The sequence below is a fragment of the Strix aluco genome, chromosome 6 (genome assembly GCF_031877795.1).
Source record: "Strix aluco isolate bStrAlu1 chromosome 6, bStrAlu1.hap1, whole genome shotgun sequence".
NCBI classification, from domain to species: domain Eukaryota; kingdom Metazoa; phylum Chordata; class Aves; order Strigiformes; family Strigidae; genus Strix; species Strix aluco.
The window spans coordinates 10525121-10550017 of record NC_133936.1 but is presented as its reverse complement, the minus strand read 5'-3'; the positions used below and the strand labels follow the sequence as shown (position 1 = coordinate 10550017).

Here is a 24897-nt window from a genome sequence, read left to right as displayed (position 1 = left end):
ATGCAGAGGAGGTCCATGGAAGCTTGTATTTGTCTTCCATAAGCATCCTCTGAAGGAACAGAATTCTCAGTGGAGATGGCACAAGTTCATCATGCTACAATACCTGATTCCACTCCTTGTTACTAAAATGGAAGGTTTGATTATTAGCATGTGAATTTATTCAAACTCTGTAGCACTGAAAATGGAGAAGCATAGGCATTTGTTAAGCCTTCCATGAGGAGATTGTTGACGTTCCATCTAGGTAAAATGCAGTGAACTGCTACAACTGTGGTAAACCAGGTTCAATGTGATGTACCTTCCCATAAATGAGACTGTTCTTGTAACAACCTGAAATGCTCTTCCTGTTCCTTCACTGCAAACAGAAAGAAAACCTTTCTACTGAGCCAGCTTGTACCTTACTCCCCCACACTACTTAGTGACTGAATATATAGAGGCTGCTCCTCTTGTGCCCATTCAAGAAGTCAGTTTTCCTAAAGCTAGTGAAATAATGAAGGCAGAACTACATGCTGAGTACCTTCAAAGAAGGAAAAAATTGCATTCAGAATTCCTTCAAACAAGGAGATTTGCACTTAGTGCTACTTGCAGGCTTTCTGTAGTCAGCTTTGATATTAGGAGGCATTATTTATGTCTAAAAACTTTGCCCTCTATAAAAACGGTAATTCTCTTTCTAATTTGTAAATCAAATAATTTAACTTTGGCACCAAGATAACTTGTTTGTGAATTCAAGCTGTGATGTATTTGCATACCATGCACTTCTAAAAAAATAACTTGAATGGACATTTCAATTTGGGACTTACAATTTGCATCAAAATTGCTTTAGTAACAAGCAAGATTTCGTAGGTAGGGTAAATAATGAACTTAAATGTAAAATAAACAAAGTGATTATTTGTTCAGTATAACATTAAGCTTTATGCTTACCTGTTACACAGTAACCTGGAAACTTCAACATGGAATATAAAAACATCAGATCAATTGCTCTGGCTAGAGCTAGTGATTTTGACTAAGATACAAAACTGAGGTTTGTGAAGATCCAGTTATTGCTCATAGAAAATAAATTAGAGTCCAGATTATAACTTACTGTAAGGAGTCAGTTTCTTTCTACACTAGATTGAAATCCAGGGTAGACGGACACTATCTTTCCTTTCAGATCCCAGTGTGAAAAAGAGGAAAAAGGCTGGAGAGGTACGAAAAAAGTTACATCAGCTGTTCCTTGCTTGGTTGCAGGCTGTATATGTTGGGGGAACTATTTCTTTTAATACCTGGGGAGGAACCAAAATGAAAGAGGCACTTCTGCAGTGCCAACTTCCTTCCTCCTCCTGCTTAACTTGCTGACTGCTAGGCTTAACCACTAGATCAGGCTGGCCCCGGTCAGGTTTAGTGTGGAGGAACAAGGACCATGCTATGGCTACTCGTGGGAAGGTGATTTTGGGGAACTGTACCCAAGATGCTTTGACACTACAAACATGACAATCCTGCTAAACAGAAACAACTCAGTTAATTTTGGCTTTCAGTAAAATGATGACAGCTGTTTGTCAAAGTGAAGAGCAGTGTCAGGAGGTAACTTCTAAGTAGGGTTTTCAAAGGAGGGCAGTGCTTTAAAGTGGTTATTTTCTTTAAGTGAATAAGCTTCAATATATGCTATGTCTTTGCTGGAGATTTAAGGTCTTTTTGCATAATTATTACATTAATTTTTTATGTACAGAATTAAAAATATTTTTAATGCCCAGAGTTTGGTGATTGGAGCTATGCAGCTGAGGTATTAAATTCTGAGAGTGTAGATGTGTGCATGCAAAGGACTATACAAACGTATAGCAAGCAGAATCTCTTTAATTCTCTATTTCAGCTGGCTGCAAGAGGGGAGCTAAGAGTTTCCCAGAATTTCACCTCAGCATTGCTGGATTTCTTCGACTGGTTAAAGAAATCTTGCCCTGAATTCATTTGGTGTTACCAGGTTTGTAAAATAACATTTACAGGACTTGTAGTAAAACTTTTCTTTTTTTATTTGATAGAGCCTGCTCAGAGCTTTAATTTGCATTTCAATAAATTTAATTATTTTGATATGCTGATGAATACTCAATGCTGTCAAGTAAGTCTGCTCTTTGTTTCAGAAGCTGATACAGTCTCTGAACCTAAGGCACACACCTTTTAGACCGTGACAGCTTTTTTTAAATGCAGTTCCACAAGTGCACTTGTAAAATACCTTTTGAGAGTGAAATTGGTGACATACGCTTAATCCAAGCATGACAAAATCCAGACAATCTTTTTGTTACAGTATATCAAAACGAATGGAGTACTGTACCAAGTCACTACTGATTTGAGTAAAAGAAAATCTTTGAAGGCAAGTTAAAATGTGACCAATGTTTTTTTTTAAGGTTTCTTCCCTTCTTCCTCTACATTTCATGAAAAATCTGCTTATTGAAGTGTGACTTTAGTGTGTAGGTTCCTGAACCAAACAGTATTTCACGTATGACGTGCAAAAGCATTTTACTGTGTGACAAAGTAGCAGGTTGTACTCTTTATTCTCCAGAGACGCTATGGTACAGGTATACCCAGCCATATAGGACATAGCAAAACTTTGCTGAAATTTCTTTAGAAGCATAAAATTGCTTGCATGAGAGAAGGGGTGTTACTTGCTTTAGGTCCCACGTTGTATAGCTGCTGGTACTTATGCAAACCAGACAGCTGGGGAATTGTGCTTTGCTGGTACACCCACCTCCTCAGAGCCAGTGTTGCTAAATTCCGCATGTAAGCAGGGCACACGTGCAAGGTGATATGCAAATCTGACTCGTTTGGGTGGTGGATGACAGACTCTTCGGGTAGTCTTTTATCTAAAAAAATGTATGAACACAAGCCTGTCTACTCCTGCAGTATCTACACAGCCACGGCTGCAGCCTGGGGGAACTCGGCCAGCCAGTGCCCGAGCTGCTGAGGCTCTGGGCCCTGGAGCTGGCAGCAGGCGCTGCATTGTCACCCCCGTCAGGCAGCGCTGGTGGCCACGTCACACCCAGTGGCACCTTCCCGCAATCAGCTGCTCCTCATACCTGGTGACTGTGGTGTAGGCCAGCTGATGAGGTACTGCTCACAGGGGATCGATTGTAAGTGTGTATTCTCAGGGCCAAACCCCTCACCTCTTTTTGCATCAATCTTCATGTAGGAAGGGCTTGGGAATTCTCATGAAAAACAGCTATTTAGAAGGAGAGACTGAAGTACGGTTGAAAGATCAGGAACTCCTGGGTACAATAATAAATTACTGAAGAGCTTTCATGGAGGAGGCTGTAGCATGGATGTGGGTCTCTTTGAGAGAGGAGCATAGAAAGCTATTAGCATTTTCTGTTCACATTCATCTTTCAAAGCTCCTTGATTTCTGCACAATCTGGATTCCAACAGCACAACAAACTGAGGCTTCAATTTCAATATAGCTGCAGGCTTCTCAGAGCCTTGCTGCAGGATACAGCAATGCCTTTCTGCTCAGCAACAGTCTCCAGTGAGTTTTTCTAAGAGCAGATTCAGTGTCAGGAAATAAAACTAAAACTAGTAGTCCATGGTGTACAAGCAGAGGTGACTGGTGTAATCCAAACTGGCAACTTCTATTTGAGGAAATAAATGACCATACATCTAAGCACTGCCAAATGACGTTTCTTTAGAATAGCAGATTATTTTTTTTTCTATTTGGATATTATATCATCTATATAGATGAAGATACAATATCATTTATCTTAGTTCACATGGGAGTTGTATTTTCTGTATTTTCTTTGGTCTGTCTTGAAGCCAAGGATAACACAGCAATAATGTAAGAGCTAAACTCTAATGCATGAAGTGCCAGGAAGAGGAATGCTTGCATGCTTGATTTTACTCTTTCCTCTTTTTTTCAATTAAAATAAAGTTGCAAGTTTTAATAATTAGAGTAATTAATCAAAGAAATAAAGTACCAAGGGAGGTAGACAATTATCCACAGTTCCAACTATTTTTAATCACGGTTGATGACTATCCAATAGTTATGCTCCCACTGCACCAAGTGCCTGGGTTTGGCACAGAAATCCATGGGTAAAGCTCTGCTTGCTGTGCAGAAGGCCAGGGCTTGGCAATGTCTTTTCTGGCTTCAAGGGGGAAGCAGCATCCATCAGGTTAGGCCATAACCCCAGATAACGTATTTCTTTCCCCCACAGTAAGATCAGATTCCATGTGATTAAAATCCAGCATTTTAAATCCTGAATAGGTGCTGCGGCTCTTCTAAAGGCAGACATGCACAGAGCCAGTGTGGGAAGCCGATTTTGTGAAGAGCTTTCTAAAACTGCACTGTAGCAAAATGAGAGCTCCGCTTGTTTCTCGTCGCCTCTGGGTGAGTATGAAGGCAGGCTGCTTTCAGTGGAAGCCTGTCATTCTGTAACAACTCACTGCTGTCACAGATGCTTGGGTGGGCAGAGCACTAAGCTAGTTATCTTGAGAACTTCTCCCAGTAAAATTACAGAGGCTCAGATTCACCTCCTAAGGAAGCTAAATTCATCTTTGAGGAGGTGGAGAGCTACATTGTATGCTACATCAGTAGCCCTGCTCCCAGTTCTCAAGCTAGCTGCAGACAGCCCTGGGCAGCTTCAGCACTGCCAGTAATACCGGCGCAGGGCACAGCTACACTGAGCTGCACAGTACTCCTCTGGCTTTAAGGTGTTTTCTCAAGATTCAGATGCCTAGCCGTGGTAAAATGTACCCCAAAATCTGTGTCATTTCTTGGAAGGTTTCCTGCACCAGAACAGGAGCCTGGTGTTTCTCCAGTCTGCTGGCACATACAGTTGGCACAAATATCTCAGCTGCTGCTGCTTAACTTCAGTGCAGCGGGGTTGGTATTAGATTCCATGCTAGTAATGGCTTGTCTTACCAGGCAGATGTGGCACAGGCACTAAAATTTGGCCAAAACATGATTATTGGAAACTTCAGGAGTGGCCACACACAGGAGATTTGTATGCTTTAAAACAATCAGCTTAAGATGACTGTTTCATTTTCTCCTTCCATGTCATCTGTTCAGATTTTAAGGTTCTGAGAGCAGTGGCTGTCTTACATGAAAAATCCAACTCACTTGAAAAATTCATCGACGGTTCTGAATAAGGCCTGCATGTTTTAGTAACTTTTAGACTTACATATGTGTCTTCCTTCCGGTTTAATTAAGCCTCCAAACTCTAGTTTGAACTGGCAGCTATTCTATATGTGAGCAAATTGAGATTCACAAGGGAAAAAGTTATTTAAGTTGGCATTTAAAAGTCTGAGCCACGATCTAACAGCTCTTTGAAATCCTAGATAATTAAAATTTCTTAATTCCCACTGAGATTGAGAGGAGAAGCATCCTCTGCAGGTACCTAAGATACACCGGTGGCAGTGGCTGCAGACACAGCAGGTCACACTGGAATGTCACAGTACTGCAGGGTGTGAAGTACAGCAGCGCCTGTCTCACCATACACTGCTAGTGAAGTGAGGCCAGGTGGTTCCCTTAAACAACTAGAGGAACATGTGCTTTGATGGCATTTGTTTAAATCACTTATTTAGAAAGGAGCTGGAACTTGCCTCTGTCTAAGTTGCCCATACACCTGGCATTAAGCTCAATTTGACATCAGCAGGTGCATGAATCACTTTATGCACTAAACTCCGCTTTAAAGTTAAGCAAGTAAAGGCTGCATCATTTGTTTTTCAGAATACACAAGCTTGATAATACCCCTCTGACACGGCTGTTGGGTCCATCAGTCCCCACCTGACAGAAATACACCTAGCTGCCAGGGCCTGTGAGAGACTGCCGGGATACCAGGGCTTTGGTAGGAGCTTCGTGGTCAGCACTGGCGTCGATGCGATGCCCGTTAGCTTGGTAACAGTCAGAGATGAGGCTGAGTGCGATACGCTGCGGTGAAATCAAGATGCCAGTGGTGTATATTGCTGGAGCTGAAAGCCATGACTTTTAGTCATTCTGTGCAGTTTTGCACTGTTTGCCTGAGGGTACGCTTTGAATCAAAGGGTTGCTTAAGCAGCAGAAAACACAAAACTGGCAGAGAAAGGCAGTGTAGAAGGTCAAACCTCAGCTTCAAAAGGAGTTGTGATGTGGCCCAGCTCCATCAGAGCTATGACATTTTGCCCTTACAGTACCTAAAGGAGCTTTAGGAAGAGATGGGAGAGGGTGCTGGGACTCTGTGTCAGTAAACAGCTGCCACGCTAGAAATACTCAGAGATGCTGTGAGCATCCCCCCTCAGGGAAGGGGAGGAAATAAAACCCAGTGGAGGAACAAATACAGAGAGAGAGACTTGGCAGTATGCATGGAAATACTTATCTTTTAATTTATGTGTGTATATATTTTTGGGACAGGGGTGTTTGATAGATCTTGGAAAAACAATTTAAGGCCTGGTTTTGAGTCACTTTGGAGTTTCTGGAGTCGCTTAGATGATGGCATCAATACCCTTCTTACAGTAGGAGGAAGTTGATGCAAGCTGGCAGATTGTGGGCTTCACTCAGGTAGGGTGATGGGCACAACATTTATGGAGCGAGGACCCCAGAGAGCGCAGTGCAGATACTCACCTACCACTGCTAAGCAGCCACATGCTGCTGCCAGCAAACCCGGCGATTGAATACAACATGTTTGGTGTTTGTAACACAAATGCATGCTTAGTTTTATGGTAACGTGAAGTAACAATGCATACGGTCCCCCTGCACTTGGAGGTATCTTGAGCTCACCTGGGTTTCAGAAAACAGGGAGAGCCTGAGCCCTGCAGAGTAAGGGAGTACAATGCAGGTGAAAACTCCATGCTAGATCCTCCCCCTGTGCAAGCATGCAAGCATGTTCTCAGTAGCTCTGAATTATCTTGCACTTGGCTCTAAAATGTCACTTAACCCCATGGGACATAACTGACCTGTATTTCACCAAGACTTCCCACCAGGCTCTAGCTCCTTGCTGGAAACACGCAGCCCTTCAATCACACTAGGGCGTGTTTTTGAGCTGCTTAGTCATCCATTTTAATTTCACATCAATTCAACAACTGATTGAATCCAGCATGTTTATTCCCTTCCACATAAACCTCAAAAATGAAGCTGGCATCCTGCCCATATCACAAACATTTCAGTGTTGTTCAATCAGCAGTTCCCACTGGTGCCTTTGCTAATGATGAGAGTGCTACAGAATGGCACCTGTAGCTGGTTAAAGATCAGTCCAGTTAGATTTGAGAGTCATGGTATTATGCACGTACAGTGCTTCACTTGCAGACCTTAACACATGTTGATTCAAAGAGCAGACGGGAGTTTTTCACTGCTTCAATCTTCTTTGCCTAACCCTGGTGTAGCATATATGTATTTCCAAGGGGGAACTATAAATTGTCAGTAGGTTTATAGACAAACATCTTCCATCTTCTTTTTCATTGTTCCTAAATCCCCTCAAGTAGCTCTTGTGCATGAAAACTGTACATATCACAGGCATGTTTCCCTCAAGAAATCTCTGTATTATGCAATAAAGGAATCATTTTCTCCTCTGTGTCCCCTTTTATCTCTGCTTTACAAAAAGGTTCTTGAAGGCATTGTTGTAATTTTTGTTAAATGCTGTATAAATGAGAGGATTAAAGAAAGAATTGGAGTAGCCAAGCCAAAGAAAGATGCTTTTCCAGACGGGTGGGATGTTGCAGGAACAGAGGGGACTTATTAATTCTGTGATGAAGAAAGGGATCCAGCACAGTACAAAAACTCCAATTAAGATGCCAACCATCAGAGCTGCCTTTTTCTCTTTCTGTTCTCTCCATGTTTCTCCATCTGTCTGGAAAGTGATAGCTGCATGACGAGCTGTAAACACCATCTGTGGTTCATGCGAAGCTTCCTTCACCTCAAAACAAAAGCAAACACGGATTCTTACCAAGACAATTTGTTTGAGTGAAGTATTACTTTTACATGACAGCACGACATCTGTGCACCTACCACAAAAGGCCCAACTCCATTCCTTCCATGCTAAAAGAACAAAAATGCCCCAGAGTGCCAAAATTACCAGACTTCTCATTATGTTGGAAAAGCTGCTGTGACTGACAAACAAAGCTAAATAAAGAGTAACTGATGCCATGTGTGTTGTGGGCATTCTTTTTCAGTTTATTTTACTGGATGCCTTGATACCTAGTGGGAAATCAGGTTGTTAAGGAAGGCTAACAAAGGCACATGCCCACTGCCTATCCTAAACCAGACTCTCCTACATGGCTACGTGACCGTTAGGGTTTTTCAGACCTGCATCGTGAATGAATTTCATTCCATTGCAGGCCCTGTGGGTGATTTCCCTATGGTATTAGGAAGGGACTTGCAACAAATACCTGCTCGTCGACTATGAGATAAAGCTACTTTCTTCAGCCTAACTGCCTGAACACAGAGCTCAAAATCCCATCTCTGGTGGGTGCAGGAGCTTGGCACTACCACTTGTTCTGCAGAAGGGACAGAGCATACTGCAAAAAAACCAGCTAAATTTGCAGGAAAAATTTTCCATCTTAATGAAATAACAGGATTTAAATTAAAGGAAAGTTTTAAGACGTTTGATCTTTGGAAAATGCTGATATTTCATTACCACCAAAAATCATAAATGCCTGAAATAAAATTGAATACTTTTGAAATATTTCAGTGGGAAGTAAACCCAACAAGAAGAGTCCCTTATGAAAGACAGCACTCAGGTGCCTTCTGCTCCTCCTTGACAGAGGCTGTCTCACCCCAGGCACTTCTTCCTGCTGGAGAGGGACTGAGCAGTGTATCACACCAGCTGCGGCCTGGTCACTCTGCCAACACACTATATGACAATGGGTGCATGAGGATGCACCTGAATGATGTATCCTCAGGCACTGTGCCACCAGTTTGAATTGACTTATGAAATACTCTGGTAGTAATCGAAAAAAAGCTTTGATGGAGAAGCAGCATTTCCTGGTCCTCACTTTCTCTCTTCTGTCACCTGTCTCTTATTTCACTCAGATCTACTTGTTGTTCTCACAAAAAGTACTCCATTGCCAGCAAAACACCATTTCATTCAGCCTTCAGTTCAAACTCTGGGTTCAGCAGAAGTTACACAAAAGAGTGGAAAACGTCAGCTGCTCCAGGCAAGATGGTGCTTCTTGTCTCCTCCTCTCTCTCTAAGGGCAAGACATTCATCTGTGCAGTGAGAACAGCACAGTGCTCTGGGTGGCAGTGAGACTGTGGCAAATAGGTTCTGGGCACAAGCTATTAATGTGCTTAGAGTCTGATCAGAAGAACATACTCCCTTGCAATTTTAATCGGAAGATTAAAGTTATCTGTGAGTGTAAAGTTCTTCTAGGCACTACAGTTATGAAGAGAGTGGAATAAAATAAACAGTTTGAGGATGCAACCTGAGGCTCTAAAATTTGCCTAAGCGATAATTCACAGGCACTGCAAGACTTTGACACCACTCCAAAGATGGCTTGTTGCTGAATTAGCTACATATTCCACATATATGTGCCACCTTTGTGCAAGCTTTATAATAGATGGAGGGCCTCTATTCAATGAGCACAGCAACTCAGAGAAGGAAGCACTGGCAATGGCCAGACAATCACTCTTCAAGATGGATATCCCTGTCTTCATCCTCAGACACGAGCCATGGCTGCAGAATGGAAAGGCAGCAGATTATGGGCACAGGCAAATAATGGAGGAAAATGAAAATCACATCTGTCCTGACAATTAAAATGGGACACCCCTCACGTAGCAAGGATCACACCATTTGTCTGCAGAAGGACTTACTCTGCACATCCTTAATCACACTCTGCAAAAAGGAATGAATGTATGACATAAGGACAAATTTGTGACAAGCAACCCTGAAAGATTACGTCTTAGCCCTGAGGAATAGCTACATAAGTATGCCTCTTGGGAAGAGTCATACAAAGGACTCTGTCACTAGCATCGGGCATAGTTGGGTACTGTATTTAACCTTCAACTCTTACTCAGAAGGCAGAGCTTCCAGTGTGCCATCACCAAATCAGAGCCTTTTGTTTTCAGTACTTCAGGTTTTAGGTTTATGACTGAACCACAGAACTTACTAGTAGCGACTCTTTTATCACTTAATTTCATGTTGTGAGAAGAAGTTATTTAATTTATTTAGATAGAAGATATCACAGTCCTCAGGTGTTTTCCCTAATGAAGCATGCATTTACAGCCTGGTCAAGCTCCTGCTGAAATCAGAGGAGTTTCCACGAACTCCAATGGTTGTTAGATCAGGCCTCTGAATACTAAACAGCAAGTGAAAATAGATCATGGTATTTTTTGTAAATTACAGGACAGCAGTTGTTTTCCTAGCTACATGATTTCTACTTTCTCTGTTGTCACGGGTATTTTTTCAATTATTTTTTGACTAGTTCTGCCTGGGACTTCTGTATAATATTGTAATAACAATAATAATAATAATAAAAGTGCAAATAGCAGCCTGATGCTTTAGGAAAAATAATGGGATCTCTCATGGAAACTTCCATTAAGTAAACTGTGTAAATATCGCTGGCAGACTGGAGATATTTTGCTTCAATTTTCCATAAGAAATCCTTTGAAAAGGATGTACAAAACGATCTTGAAAAGGTAACCAGTACCCCTGCTCAGCAAGGTCCTTCAGCCTGTGCCTTCAGCAGGACTTCCCGAAGCATTTAAACCTTGGAAGCTGTATGAAAGCTCAGCTTTCCATGATCATCAGTGTCCAATGCTCACCTCGTACGCTCGTTCCAGCTGACCAGCCGCACACGCTGTGAGCGACACTCGCTCAGCTGGCTCTCCATCAGGCTCGCCCGCCACAACACCTGCCTCTCGGGCACTCCCAGCATGGGGTACCATTCCAGGTGCCAACCCCCAGCGCGTGCGCTGCCACTTGGCAGACCTGCGAGCCACTGGCCAGCTGCTCCTGGCTCCCACTGTTGCAAAGGGGACCAGACTTTACAGAGGGTTTCTAGCGAGGCCCTGTGCTCAACGCCCCTGTGCTCAACGCCCCTGCACGTGCGTCAGCTTTGCGGCACTGTGCTCCCTCCCTGCCTGGTCACCACATACACCTACTACAGGACTGCCAGCACCTCATCCCCGCTGTGGGGACTGATTCATCAGGGGACAAACCCACTAGATTTTTAAAGTTAAACACAGATGTAATCTGAAGTGCCATTCATATCAGAAAATATGTATCAGTACAGATTTCAAAACTGAGAAAGTCCAACTTTTCATTATAATTTCAAATTTTTTGATTTCTATTGCTCTCTCTGTGATTTGCTGCAGACCTGACTCATCTCCCTGGCCTGGTTGGTGCCAGATTATCCTTGCTACAACTATCAGCCCCCAAGACTATGTTGTCAAGGCTGTTTGTTATAAGCCAACCCACACAAAGTAGTACCACACGCTGTTGCGGTACACAGTGCTGGCAGGGGAACCATGCTAAAGGATTCCCCCTTACGCAGGCATGGGGTAATCCACCGTAATTTGGCGTTGTCTGAAGAAGAGCACAGGCCAAAAAGATTATGTAGCTGCTTTCCAGCCTTGCCAGTTGTGATTTTCTTGAACTAAACACAGCTCTGACCATACCAAATCTGCAGTTTTTGGTGCCAATCCTGGAGGCTTTGCATGACTCTGATTTCTAATGTAAGTCACAATACCTGACTGTTATCCCTGTGCCACATGGAACAAAGGACAAGCCCAGTATAAAACCTTTCCTCCCATTTTAGGCCTACTGATGAGCTCTAGTGAGCAGGCTGTGACAGGGAAAAAGGTGGTCACAGACTGTAAATTAAAGCAATCCATGAGGATGTCTTAGTTTATACTGGGAACACCTCTCATATGAGAGCATCTCTGCACACTGTCTCACTCGGTGGCTAGCAGCACACTACGCCCCAGGCACAGATTTCCTTCCCTTTGCCCAGGCTCTGCTCCAGGACCTGCACATTAGGAGCAGTGGGGAAAAAAGCTGATATGAAAGGACTGCTACTCTGAGGCCAGAATTAGGTTCTGAATTCATGAAATCAGCTCTTTCCAGGACAACAGGCTCTGAGAAGTGCAGACATGACTGCTTTCCAAAGAATATTATAAAGAGAGTTAAATGAAGTAAAAGAGCTCTCAAGTACAAATTCTTCTACAGACAGAAAGGAGTTTGGTTTTAGTTTCAGAATTCATTCTTCTGATCTTCTTGATCAGCAGTTACAGTTCAATGCCACTTCTGTTGTTTGTCTGTCCCCAGTAAATTACTTCTACTGAATGGCTGTACATTCCTAGAGCTGTATGTTCCCAATTCCTGTGCTCCTAGCAGTGTTATAAAAAACAAGCCCCCAAGGAGCTTCTGATGAAATCACTTGATTTAAAATGTTCCTTATAGTTTTAATGATTGTTATTACTGGTCCTTCATGGCAGGTACTGTGTATGTGTTTGTACTGTACCTCCAGGGTCTGCGATAACAAAACAACAGTAAAGATGATAAATATTAATCAAATCTGGCTTACTACCACAAATTCAGAGTTTCGTCTATTACAGTGTGGTTCAGCACAGATCATTACTGCCCCAGCGCAGCTCTGGCATACTTCTTGCTCTTTGAACAAGAACACAAGAAACTGAAAAGCACAATGAAGGATCAAAACATGGGAATGTCTAGACTTTCTGGGATGCTCCACCAATATGACAAACAGTACATTTGATAGGGAAAAGAACAGCTGCTTTCTCTCACAGGATTTTCTTCTGCTGTGAGCAGGAATAGCTCTGCATTTCTCCTAGGAAATCACTAGCCACTCCGCTTTGTTTCCTGCCTCACCTTTCTCCTATCTGACATCTGCTGCCACTCTTTTGGACAGTTGCACTTTGCTTCCTGACCCATCTCTTCTACTTGTGGAGTCAGAGGCAGAAATAAGAAATAAAAAGCCTGTGTCTCCTTCAGAGAAGGAGAATCTGTTTTCTCTCCCATATTGTCCTGACTGGTTACGTGGGTTGCAGAGGCTGAACAGGCCAAGGTGCAGAACAACACTGCACTGTTGGAGCTCTGGGGCCTGATACGATCTAAAGCGGGAAGGACTCTCACAAAACTGATAAGGTTTGGATCAGACCTAATTACTCATACACTATACAAGGTACTTTGAGAGGGGAGAAGGAAAAAAAAACCCAACCATCAACAGAACTTGATTTTTAACTCCTTACATGGAAATTTAATCCCAACTCTGCAATTGCTACATGTAAGTAATCCTGACATTCAGATTCTGCCATGCTTGGTTTTGCTGGGCAAAGCCTATGCTACAAGTGACTTCATTGATTTAAAAGGGCACTATCCAGCAGTATCTGCCATTTTCCAAGCAGCCCCATTTATTTCAATTGGATTATTTACAGAGAGAATTATTACTTACTGTCAACAAGGTGTGACAGAGTCTAGCGCTCTGTCAGTGATGGTATGTCACTAGTTTTTTTACGAAGGCCACTCACATCAGTATTGACTGGAGAATCCATGTTTTAAGGAGTTTCATTATTAGGAAACAAATAATTATAAAAGCACCGGCCTAATTTAGGGTCCCAATTCTGCAATTTTTTTGTTTCAAGGGAAAGTAAGAAACAAACTCTTATTGAAACTAGAAGCACCTCAGATGTTTCATGTCCATCTCCCTCACCTGAACACTTCAAAAAGTGTTTTTCAAAAACACAAATAAAATTTTAACCAAAAATGACTCAGAATAGTTATTTTGTAACTATTCTATTCTACACCTCTTTAAGAGTATAGAAACATAACATATGTATGCCAACTCTCAGCTTGGAAACAACTGCCCTTTCTCTGTGTGTGTGTGTGTGTATATATATATACACAGACACATATATATACACAGTGTGTATGTGTATACATATATATATATACACAGTGACAACCTGCAAAGCACTTTGGCACCTGGCTCTGTTGCCTGAAAAGCACTGTACAAAAACATCAAGGTACCATCATAATTGTTCCACTTGGTGCATCGGTTTCTTCAAGGCATTTCTACTGGCATATGAGTACTATGACCTCAAAAGTTTTTCTCCTTAAATTAACTTGCTAGAATTAACCAGCTGCACCGCTGGGTATACCTCAGGCTATACACTGCAGCCTTGGCACGCAGTTCCAATCCAGCGCTACCTGACAGCTAATTCCCGAGCACAACACGGACGTCTCTCCCAGCAGGGATCACTGCTGTGACTACCCACCTCCAGCCTGGGAAGCACTGCCAGCCTTTGACATCGGCTGCCAAAAGCCCCTCTAACGTTACTCAGAACAACCGGTGCAGGGCACCCGCGGTGAGAACTGACAGAGATGCAGGATGCACTTCACACCCAGAGTAACAGTGACAAAAGAAAAATGTTGCAAGGGTGAGACTGACAGGTGGACATTCTCAGAGAAGGAAGGGCTGAAAGAAAGTAAAGGTAGGAGAGACATTAGATGAGAAAGAAATGGAGAATTAGAGCAAGTAGATGAGCAGAACAAGGTAAGTGGAACAGAATTTGCCCCATCAAAGAGGACAGTGATGACACTGACACCTTAATTACTCCTGGATATGGAGAAGCAAAGCTGGATCACCTCACCAGGTTTGCCACATACCCTGGTAACATTATCTTTGTGTTTGCATGTTAAAAGAAAAATAGGTTTTGCCAAAGGAACAGTAATGATGTGTTTGAAGATTCCTCTCCAGAATTCACTGGGGAACTGCTACTGTTCCTGGGGACATGATGGACCAATGTCATGGTTTATACTGGTTAGAGGTGTTGCTCCTATAAGCTTAAATGAGATCAGGCTAAAACTCTATGAGCAAGTCTCAGTCTCTTAACTTAGAAAGAAAACTAAGGAGAAACACATCCCAAATGCCAGCTTCCTTGATCCACAGGTTCATTTAACATACACATGTGCAGCTGGGCATCAGCTCTTCCTTTAGATGATGAGTAAAGGGTTTGCACGTGCAAAGTCACAAAAGTCTTTTTTTTTAAGCCAGCAAACAAAGCTGCTGGGACAATGGTTGCCACTATATATCAACTGCAGATCAAGAATCACTGTTATAAAAGGAGAAGGCAATATGTCAATCACTGCAAATATAAGAAAGATGAAGAATGGCTGGCTTGAGGATTTGCTGCTATTCCAATAACAGCTATACTGGCAACCCCTCCAAAATGGGTATTCAGCTCACACTGACAGGAGCTCTTTTGTCAGTATAGCCTAGACCATCTCCCAGACACTGCATCAGCAAAAAGCACTTACCTGCCAGCCTAGCTGTGCCCACGCAAGGGCTTTTGCAGACAGAACTGTGACAATTAGGAGCCAGACTTTCTTCATGTTAAAACTGACATATCAACAATGTGTCTCTGTATAAGCTAAAACTTAAGCAGCAATGCCTCAGCTCATTTAGCATCCCAGAATTTTAGATTTCAAACAACTAGTCCTGTATGTGTGTATGTAAAAGATAAAGCATGCAAAACCACTCCAAATATTGTTAGCTTGTGTGCTTGGAATGATTATACATTAACTCCCAGCAACACATTCATCATACTTAGAACAGCTTGGAAAGAAATTTGGTGCAAACCAGGGATGAAGGCCATAGGAGAAAAAAACAAGAAAGCCAGTAGAGAAAACATTCTCATCTTTTCTAACATATTTTATGCTTTTGCATAGAAGACAGCTTCCTAAATCAATTGATATTAAAAACATCTTCAAGACATTATGATCCAAACCTGCAAGTCTGACTGCATATAATTGCCAGTGCTGTCACCTCTTCCTAGAATCAGGGGACACATCCTATCTGTGACCAAAATAACATGTTTGCTACTGTGACTCCAAATCAAAGTTAGAGGGATTTAGCAGAGGAGTGAGGCTCTGCAGGATTAGCCCCAGTTGAACAGAAATATTCCATGTCTCTTCAGGTATCTCTAACATCCATACAGCTCATCTTTTGTTATTGGGGAAGGACTGGACTTCACCAAGTACAACATGCAATCACAACAATGTACAGTAATGAATCATTTCCACGGGTAGGTGTGAGAGTAAGAGTATGTGACAGAAAGTGGAGAGAGTTTACAGAGAGCACTACCAAACACCCTGGTGACATGGCATGGGTGACAGCATTGTTATGCAAAGAGCCTGACTTAATGGGACACAAGGGGCCAACCCCAACCCATCCGCAGGGACACAGCTTTCCTGTCAGCTAGGCGTATCCCCAAAATGAATGAGAGCTCCCACATGACTAGGGCTTTGCAGGATTACAGGCAATATTTGGGGTAAAGAAGGAGGAGGATGTGGTTTTTAAGACAGCTGGTAATTTTAAAATAGAAACAATGAATTGTTCATTGCTTCAATACTATCCAGTGAGCAGTATGTTCCCAGTAAGGTCAAGATAAAATAGCCCAAGCACATAAATAAAGTGTATAATTTGCTTATTAAAATCTATTTAGACACTGATAGATCCCACACGAAGTCCGTGCTGGTAGATGAGTGTGCATGCATTTACTCTGTACATGACCTAGGGTCTGCTTCTGTCTGTTTACCCCATCAACACTGTAAAAAAATAAAGAGGAAAAAAACCCAAGGAATGGCAAATTCAGGCTAAAGAGACATTTTTAAATGGCTCTCCAGACTGGCAGTGAATGCACCTGTCACTTGCTCTTATGGCACACCTAAGAAACAAATGTGAATAAAACTATTGTCCAAGAGTGGTGCTTTTTGACTGGCTAATTACCACTCCCATCCAGTCTGTACCAGAGCCAAATTCACACAAGAGCCCAAGGGTACATCTCAATCTTCTTGCTGTGCCGAAACCACCGACACAGGGGTGATGGCTGGGAGCAGATGAGAAGCAGGAGCGCAGGTGCCTGGGGGAGGCAGTGGGGGTTCTCCTTACCTGGGGAGCCTCGGGCAGGGGCACCACGGCGTTCCTCCTGCGGCCCCCCATGCGGAACTTGGCCGCCTTGTAGATCTTCCAGTAGACAAAGAGCACCACGCAGAGGGGCAGGTAGAAAGCCCCGCCAGTGGAGACGATGGTGTAGGAAGGCTCCTGGCTGACCTGGCAGCGCTCCTGCTCGGGGCTGTAGGTCTCCCCCCAACCGAAGAGGGGGGCGAGGGAGATGGCGGCGGAGAGCGCCCAGGTGAGAGCGATCATGACGTTGGAGATGCGGCGGCGGGTGAGCAGCGTGTACTCCAGGTGGCGGGTGATGGACCAGTAGCGGTCCAGGGCGATGGCGGTCACGTTCCAGATGCTGGCTGTGCAGCACAGTACATCGAAGCAGACCCACACGAGGCACAGCTCCCGGCCCAGCCGCCACCGCCGCCCAGCCGACAGCTCCTTCACCAAGCTCAGCGGCATCACCAGGGCCGCCACCAGCACATCCGACACTGCTGTGGAGGCCACGAGGTTGTGGGGCACCCGGTGGAAAGCCTTCACTCGCAGGATGGTTGCCAGCACCAGCAGGTTCCAGAGGAAGGTGGCCACGGTCAGGAGCACCAGCAGGGTCAGGATGAGGATGGTGAAGATGGAGAAGGGCTCCCGGCCTTTCCACGCGCTGCCACCCACCAGCGCGGAGGCAGCCAAGGAGCCGTTGGCATCCACACTGCCCGACGAGGTGTTGGCGCCCATGTTGGCCTGACACTGGCCCCGTGGGGTGCAGGGGCTCACGGTCTCCGCCATGCCCGGGACTGGGGCTCAGCCTCTCACTACTCCCGCACACGAACACTCTCCCCCTTCCCAGGCCGCCTGCAGCCCCGGCACCGTTGCTGCCGGCGAGCGGGCGCCCACACCGGGCCTCCCCTCAGCGGCCGCCCGCCATGTGCCGCCGCCTCAACGCAGCCCGCGCATCCCCCCGCGGCGCCGCCGGGCACCCGCTGCCGCCCGCGCCCGCCGCTCCTCACGCCCATACCGGGCGGCTGCGGCGCCGGCGAGGAGGCTCGCCGGGACCGCGGCGAGGGGCCGGCACGGGGAGGGCGGCACCGCCGCTCCCGCCCCGCCCCAGCGGCCGCCTCGGGGGCGGTGGCGGAGCCCCTCCGCGGCAGGCGGCCCGCTCCGGTGTGGCGGGAGGCGCCGCCTCCGCCGGCTTCTCCCCACAGCCCCGCTGAGGGGACGGGACGCCCCTTTCACCTCACGGCCCCCGTGAGGCGGCGGGACACCCCCTCTCCCCACGGCCCCTCCCGCCATATCCCCTCAGCGCTCCTGCCAGAGCGTCGCCTCACCTCGAGCAAGCGGCCCCTTCCCGCCGCCGCCGGGCGCAGCCTGCAAAGGTCGGTGACGACTTTAGTGCTGAGCACAAGTTATTTCTAGGCTGCAGCGTTCAAATGGGAATTTTTCCAGTTAAACAACAACAACAAAAATCTCTGTAATTCTCTTTAATTTTTAAGTGGCCGGGAACATCTCCAACTTTAGGTCGGTTTATGGCACAATTTCTTTACTTAAGGGCATGTGCCCAGCCTCTGAAAACGCGCCTTTCTCCTGGCCCTTTCCAGTAACTACTCTCAAAATCAAGATGTTTCAAAAATGATTTTAAACCTGTTACACAACATCTTTTAAATCTGTAATAGATGTTAACAGGGTGGTACACATAAAGGAGACACAGCAATGAGCTTTTTCACTTCCTGAGTGATAAAGGGTGACAGGATCATATAGCAAGCTGGGTATTATATTTAAGGTTTGTTTAAGTTATTCTATTTAAGGTCTTTGGGAGGTATCCTTTATCCCAGCCTGCTTTCATTCCTGGGGTCCTTTACAACGCGTTTACCCCAGCATTTCCACCCCATTTTTTTCCTTTTAGTCCATTACCAGTACTATTTCAGTGGGAGTTACTGGACAAAACACAGGCTCTTTTACCTTACCAGGTCATATGCTGCTGCTGAGAAACCTCCAAAGGGGTTTGAAGTTGTTGAGGGTCATCAAATAAGATCAAAGAAGGTCAGTGAAGTTTGTTTCCCTGCAAATAGCACACGTACAGTCACAGAATGTAATGGGGCAGAGTTTGGGGACAGGAGGTTTGTTGCTCATTTTTGAGGTATAGAAGGAGTATTTTCTGGGCCAGAATACTCCTGTCTAAATGAATACTGCTCAAATCAATGTTCTCCACTTGCATTCACATTCACTGAAGAAACAGCACTATCTGACAAAACACAAACTTCTTACAGCACCACTGTTACCCACAGCAAGCAGGGTCCAGCTTGCCTTACTCAGGGAACCCAACTTCAAATGCTGGAACAATATTACTGAAATTAAAGACAGTGGCTGCAATCAGAATAACCAGGCTGCTTTACGGTTAACTTTTGGATGCCGCCTCACTCACCAGATGTACAATAAAGCAAATAAATATATTCATTATACTGCTGCAGGTTAAACCTAAAGCAGCATCTGAAACAATTACACATTGGTAAAAATTTGTCAGTGTTGGCAGATAGCATGTGACTGCTTCACAAGCAGCTTCGCATGCTTGTCTTCATATTGCTCCTTTCTAATTTGTGGTTCATTTTGTTAGTTAATGCCACTTCTAAATGCCAGCTAAAGAATTACTGAACAACACTTTATTCCTTTAAAAGGCACCCGGACCTAAAAGCAGTAAGGGAAAGAGATAAAAAAGCCCTTTCACTTCTACATGTTTCAACAATTGTCAGTCCAATTCTGTGAACTTAATAAAGGAATAAAGTAATCTTGTCACTATTTGAATAACTCAGGTATTAAAGACTGCAAACAACAGACACAACTCAGACTAACTGCAAAAGTTTCATGTTTAGGGGCCCAAATGGGCCAGGATATGATCCATTTGTTCCTGCTCCTGCAGGAAATTTTCTTTTTCTTGTGTGAGGGTACTTCATTTGTGGGTTGCAGACTATGCGTAGGCCACCATTAAAGCAGCCCAGATGATCTCAAAATCCTCCTTTCCTGGAAGCCGTATGTGCCATCCCTCTACTCCCGCTATTTATTATGTGTACATTATGTCCCACATCTGGATAGTTACATTGCAGTTCACACATCAAATGCATTGAAATCTCCCACTTTTTCTTCCTGCTTGGCTGAAATAAACTAGTCCTATAGTACAGAAGCATGAATAAAGTCTCAAAGGGATTTATTTTTTCTTGATAATTACCCCACTGCTGTCTTGTCCTGTGAATGCAAAGGCTTAGTGCTCCTCAAAGATTGCTATGGCAACAGATTACAATGTCTCAGAAACCAGGGTACACTTTGAAAAAGAGAAGAGGGAATTTTAAAAAATGAGGAGACTTGCATATATTCACATATTCTAAATAACATAAAAGCAAATAAATATTGCATGAAATGATAAAAAAAAAAAAAAGACAAAACTAAAACACACTTTTCTTCTTCTACTGAAACTAAAGGAGGACCTAGTTTACTTTAAGTACAGTTAGAGTATTACAAATTGCTCTCATGTCAAAGTGCAATGAAAACACTGAAAATCCTTTGTTTCATTCACTGATACTTTTCAATGACTTCAGAAACTCCAGTCTGCATCTTCATAGTTTCTTTTTTCAACGAGGTATGGCAGCGTGTATCCTCAAAAGATAACTGATATCACCAACTGCTTCATTGCTCTTAAAATAGGTAAATAAATATGTGACTAAGGACTTGGAGCTAGATGATAGGATTAACAGTAAGTACAAAATATCATCTTTCCATCTGGATGTTTGGAGCTTTGTGGGCTGAGAAGTCTGAGGGATGCAAAACACAAAAGGTTGGAAAATAGTAATCTGCTTATAAGTCTAAGAGTAGAAATACTTTACATCTTCCCTTGCACCTGTTCTCACTTCTCCCTCGTGACCTGCGAATTGCTAAGAAAAGGACTTGTGACAGAGGGGAGGAACTGCAAAACGTTTTTCCTAGTCCTTACCACCTTTCCAAATACCACCTGCAAAACTCACTCTTCTGGCTGCAGACGTTGAAATGAATCTCCTCAGACTCAGTCTTGTCATAATTTTAATTTTTTCTGTCAGTCTGAAAGTTCTTATCTTAGCTTAACCCTCCCCACATCCTTACAATTCCTGTCCAAGCTCCCCTTTGTACAGCTGTGCTAAAGAAGTGACTGTCTTCACCAGACAGCAGCTACCCAGGCCAGCTTCATTAGAGCTCTCTGTTTTCAAGCACTTTCAAGGACAGTATGCTGCTTAGGAACAGCTTTGGAGCATGATGATTCATCCAGATAACAGAATTTCAGCTCATTATGTGAAGTGATGCTGTATTTTTTATAGCAAATATATAACATTTAAATATAGTTTACGTTTTTCAAAAGTTTGCTTTTATCTGTTGGAGATAGAGACAGATTATTTTCAGACCGTTATAAAGGAACTACACTGAACTTGACTGTTTTGACTCATTTTCCAGTTTTTTAGATACAAAAGTCCTATGAGAGCTTCTAGTGGCTGCAGTTTTATTCCATCCTCTCATCTCTGCTAGCTCTTTAATAGAACATCAGCCTCCTCTATAAAGTATTTTTCATAAAAATCAGTTATAAAAATCCTGCAATTTGATAAATATCTAAAAAAAAATTCAGCTCAAGGGAAGAACAAGCCCTCAAAAGCCCTTTGTCAGCTGGTTCCATATTTTTATGATTGAAAATGTGATGGAGCATCTAGATGTCACATAAATACTAGCTAGTACTGATTTTATTAATGAGCAAATCTTTGACAGGATAATTTCCATTCAAGTATCAGTTTTATGTAACCTATGAGGATGTGAGCCACTAAGCGCAAGGTTTTCAAACACAAGGGGAAGTCAGCAGAGATCAGTATACCTGCATGAATTAGGTTTGCCACAGGGGCGTGTGCATGTATGTTAACAGATAATGAGTCCTAGTACAGCTAAGGCCAACACATGAATACAAAATGAATTATACAGCAGCAGATTTGCTAACATTAGGCTTTCCTCCTGTTAGAGTGGCCACATAAAAAAATCCCTCAACTAATAGTGTATAATTGAGTAAATCTGATTTGTTTGATCTTGACTATTGGCTTCTGCTACCGCCAATGATGTTGAGGAGGAGTCAGATTTTATTTTTTTTTTAATTATTATCTTGACAAGACATGGGTTTTCCACTTGTGGATTTTAATATTTTAAAGTGTCAGATTTAAAGTTATTTAGGAATCCACATCCATTGATTGGTGTCCAAGAAAGTTGCGGTGCCCAAATGCCTCCGACTCTTGTTCCAGCTCACTTCAAACCTGTGCAGCAACTGTTTTTACACTTAAGTTTGGTAGAAACATCCTTCTTTCCTTGGACAGTGTTCAAAAAACCTTCCCTATATGGGCCACCTATTACTACTAACATAAAGCAAGGCCTTTGTATGAATTTACCATGAGTACAAGTTTGGAATGTGTATGTGTGTGGTTTATTTCTCTGTGCAATACTTTTGAATAGACAAGTTTCATACTCATAGAAAGAATTCTTTGAATGAGATTAACATTAATTAAAACCTGTATACCTTATTGATTTGTTTGCATCTGCAATAGCATTGGTGCTATTAAGTATCCCTATTTACAAATAATCCCCCGATGAATTTATGTAGAAAGTGGGACAAAAAATTATGGAGAATTTACATAAAGTTACAGTAGCATGTACTTGCAAAGCACCAGAAAAAGATTCATGAAATTTTGAAATGAAGTGCAAAATACAATACTCAAATACCCATTTAGCACTTCACATAGTTTTGCTACAGGCCATCTGCAGCTAGGGCTTAGTACAGGTCAAGGATTCTTTTCCTAGTATGAAAGAACCTCTTTTACTACTACAAGCCATTTGGCTGGCTTTTCTTCTACCACAATTAAGAGAGGAATGTAAAGGTATCAGTGAATACAATTTCTGTGGAAAGATGAAGTTGCTTTACTTTTTTTGTTTGGCCTTTTTTTTTTTTTTTTAAAGCAATGTCATTTTAGGGTTACATTTATGCTCTCAAGTTACATTTTGTAGGTATTAGTGTTACTATGTCCTTCATAAATTCATTCTCAGGTCTCTGAATAACAATTAGAGAAAGGTGCTGGGCAGAACTTACGTCCTACTCAAGTCTGTTTTCTCTTCCCATACAGAGAGAGTTTTATTGATTAGAAGTGACAATATATCAGGAACACTTATCCAGAGCTTGTAAGGAAGACTCAATAGCTCCTACAAATTCACATGGTCTGTCAACCCCTATGAGCAAACATCTAGGTTTAGTTATGTAGAGTAACACATTTAATATTCTTCTAATTCTCAACATTCATAGGTGAGGAGTTCAGAAAGCCCTGAGTGGCTAAATATCTTCAGATGACAGCCAATATAGAGGAGCATCGTAAGTAGTTTTGGAACTGTTATACAAGACTTTGCAGAGCCTATGATTTTCTCCTTTTTAATTCTGACCAACTGGGAAAAAATAGTAGGTGGTTATGTTTTTCAGTGTTGTAGTTTACAGAAGTGTTTGGGAAGATGGACTGCTATTGTAGAGTATGCTCAGATATTTTTTTGAAAGGTGAATGCAGTTCTTAAGCTGGATGACACCAATATAACAAAGTGAATGTGTGTCTAGACAGCACCCCAATTTTCCATTTGTCTTCCAGTCTCTTAACGGCATCCTTCCTCTACCTCTCCTCACAATTCCGTATCAAAAGTTTATTGTGGTGGCTTAGAGGAGGAAAAAAAATGTAATTTCTTCCCCACGTGGCTGTGCAATAAAGAGATTTGACACAAGCAGCATTATAGTATTTATGACTTTGATGCAAGCCAGCAAATTTTTTAGAAGTAAAGAGCATTCCAGTTCAAGAGGCTGGATTCTTATTTTCACAGCTCAACATCTTCTATAAATCTAGAGCAAACAAAAGCATCGGAAACAGTGGCATGAATTCTCCTGTCAAACCAAGCAGCTAAAATCCTGAGGGGAAATCAAGCTAGTAGAGCAAAAGTCAAGAGCAGAGACATTTTATTCTGCATGCTTGGCCAGTTGATTCTAGGCTTCTTTCAGCATCACTATTTTAGTTTGAAAAAAAAAACCCCACCCTGAAAAAACCTACCTTTTAAGGGCTAATAACTGGCTTTTTTAGTTGTTAGGTTTTTAGATCTCTGTAAAGTCCCTTCTAACTTTTGGCAGGTTGAAGTAACTGGAGAACTATCTTCTTAACAGAACAGTGGTAGAACTAAAAACAAAGAGACCTGTGCTGTATCCTGTCAGTACTCTGCCTTCTTTCACAGGGGGAAGAAATTGGAGGCCTCTACTAAAATGTTATTTATTTTTAATCATATAGTCCTTTTCATGCTTCCTGTGAGAGCTTGCTTCCCCTGAGCCTTAGATTACTGGCTTGAAAGCAAATCATTAGCGTTATCTAAAGCGTTGGTAGCTTACTTTGAGTCAACTCATATGTGAGACAAAAAGTCTAATTACTGTCAAATACAAACATGCTTCCTTACAGCAGACCTAAGTAGACAGTATTCCTGCTCTACACTGTCAATAAACAAGCCCTCTATCTGTGACATTCACCCTGAAAAATTTGATGGCAACACTTTCTGACTAGTCTTGTGCTTGTCTATAACTCGGGAGCGTTATGGCACAGGAAACTCATGACAAGATTTTTCATGATTATGAGCAGTAGCTCAGCAATGGAATTCTCCTTTATGGGTCTGTTCCAAGAACTGTCAAAAAAATCTTCCAGTTCAAGCAGGACAGTTTTGATCACCCCCTTAAGTGGTTTAAAGAGTCCAATTTCTTTGTCAAGGTTCTCAGAGAAAGAAGGCAATTTCTCAAGGCACACAATATTGGTCCCCAACCTATCAGTCACTGTTATGAGACAAGCCTTGAGAGTCTGATGGCTGAGGTCTATTAACTGCTCACAAGATTGATAGCAGGGTAAGTTGCAAAGGAAACGTTAGATTTCCAATCAGTCTGACAATCTTTTAAACTTCTTGCAATACCATAGTAGAATAGATGCTGCCCAATACACACAGGTATTTCATCAGAAACTA

The 24897-nt window shown here is 42.9% G+C and overlaps 1 protein-coding gene across 1 annotated transcript; it reads right to left on the bottom strand.

The window, feature by feature from the left end:
* Positions 1-7009: 7009 nt before the first annotated feature.
* On the bottom strand, positions 7010-17616 carry LOC141924917 (5-hydroxytryptamine receptor 5A-like). Its single transcript, XM_074828229.1, has 2 exons — positions 16834-17616; positions 7010-7838 (listed from the first exon to the last, which is right to left on the bottom strand). Exons 1-2 carry the CDS (start codon positions 17614-17616, stop codon positions 7506-7508), a joined length of 1116 nt encoding a protein of 371 aa, XP_074684330.1. The 3' UTR covers positions 7010-7505.
* Between the last annotated feature and the right edge of the window lie 7281 nt (positions 17617-24897).

What these genes read in the sequence shown, in the direction of transcription:
- LOC141924917 (XM_074828229.1), bottom strand. Translation starts at nt 17,616, where the DNA reads ATGGCGGAGACCGTGAGCCCCTGCACCCCACGGGGCCAGTGTCAGGCC. An exon ending in CCCTGCCCGAGGCTCCCCAG is followed by an intron (nt 7,839 to 16,833) that starts GTAAGGAGAACC and finishes TTTTGTTTTGAG; the next exon opens with GTGAAGGAAGCTTCGCATGA.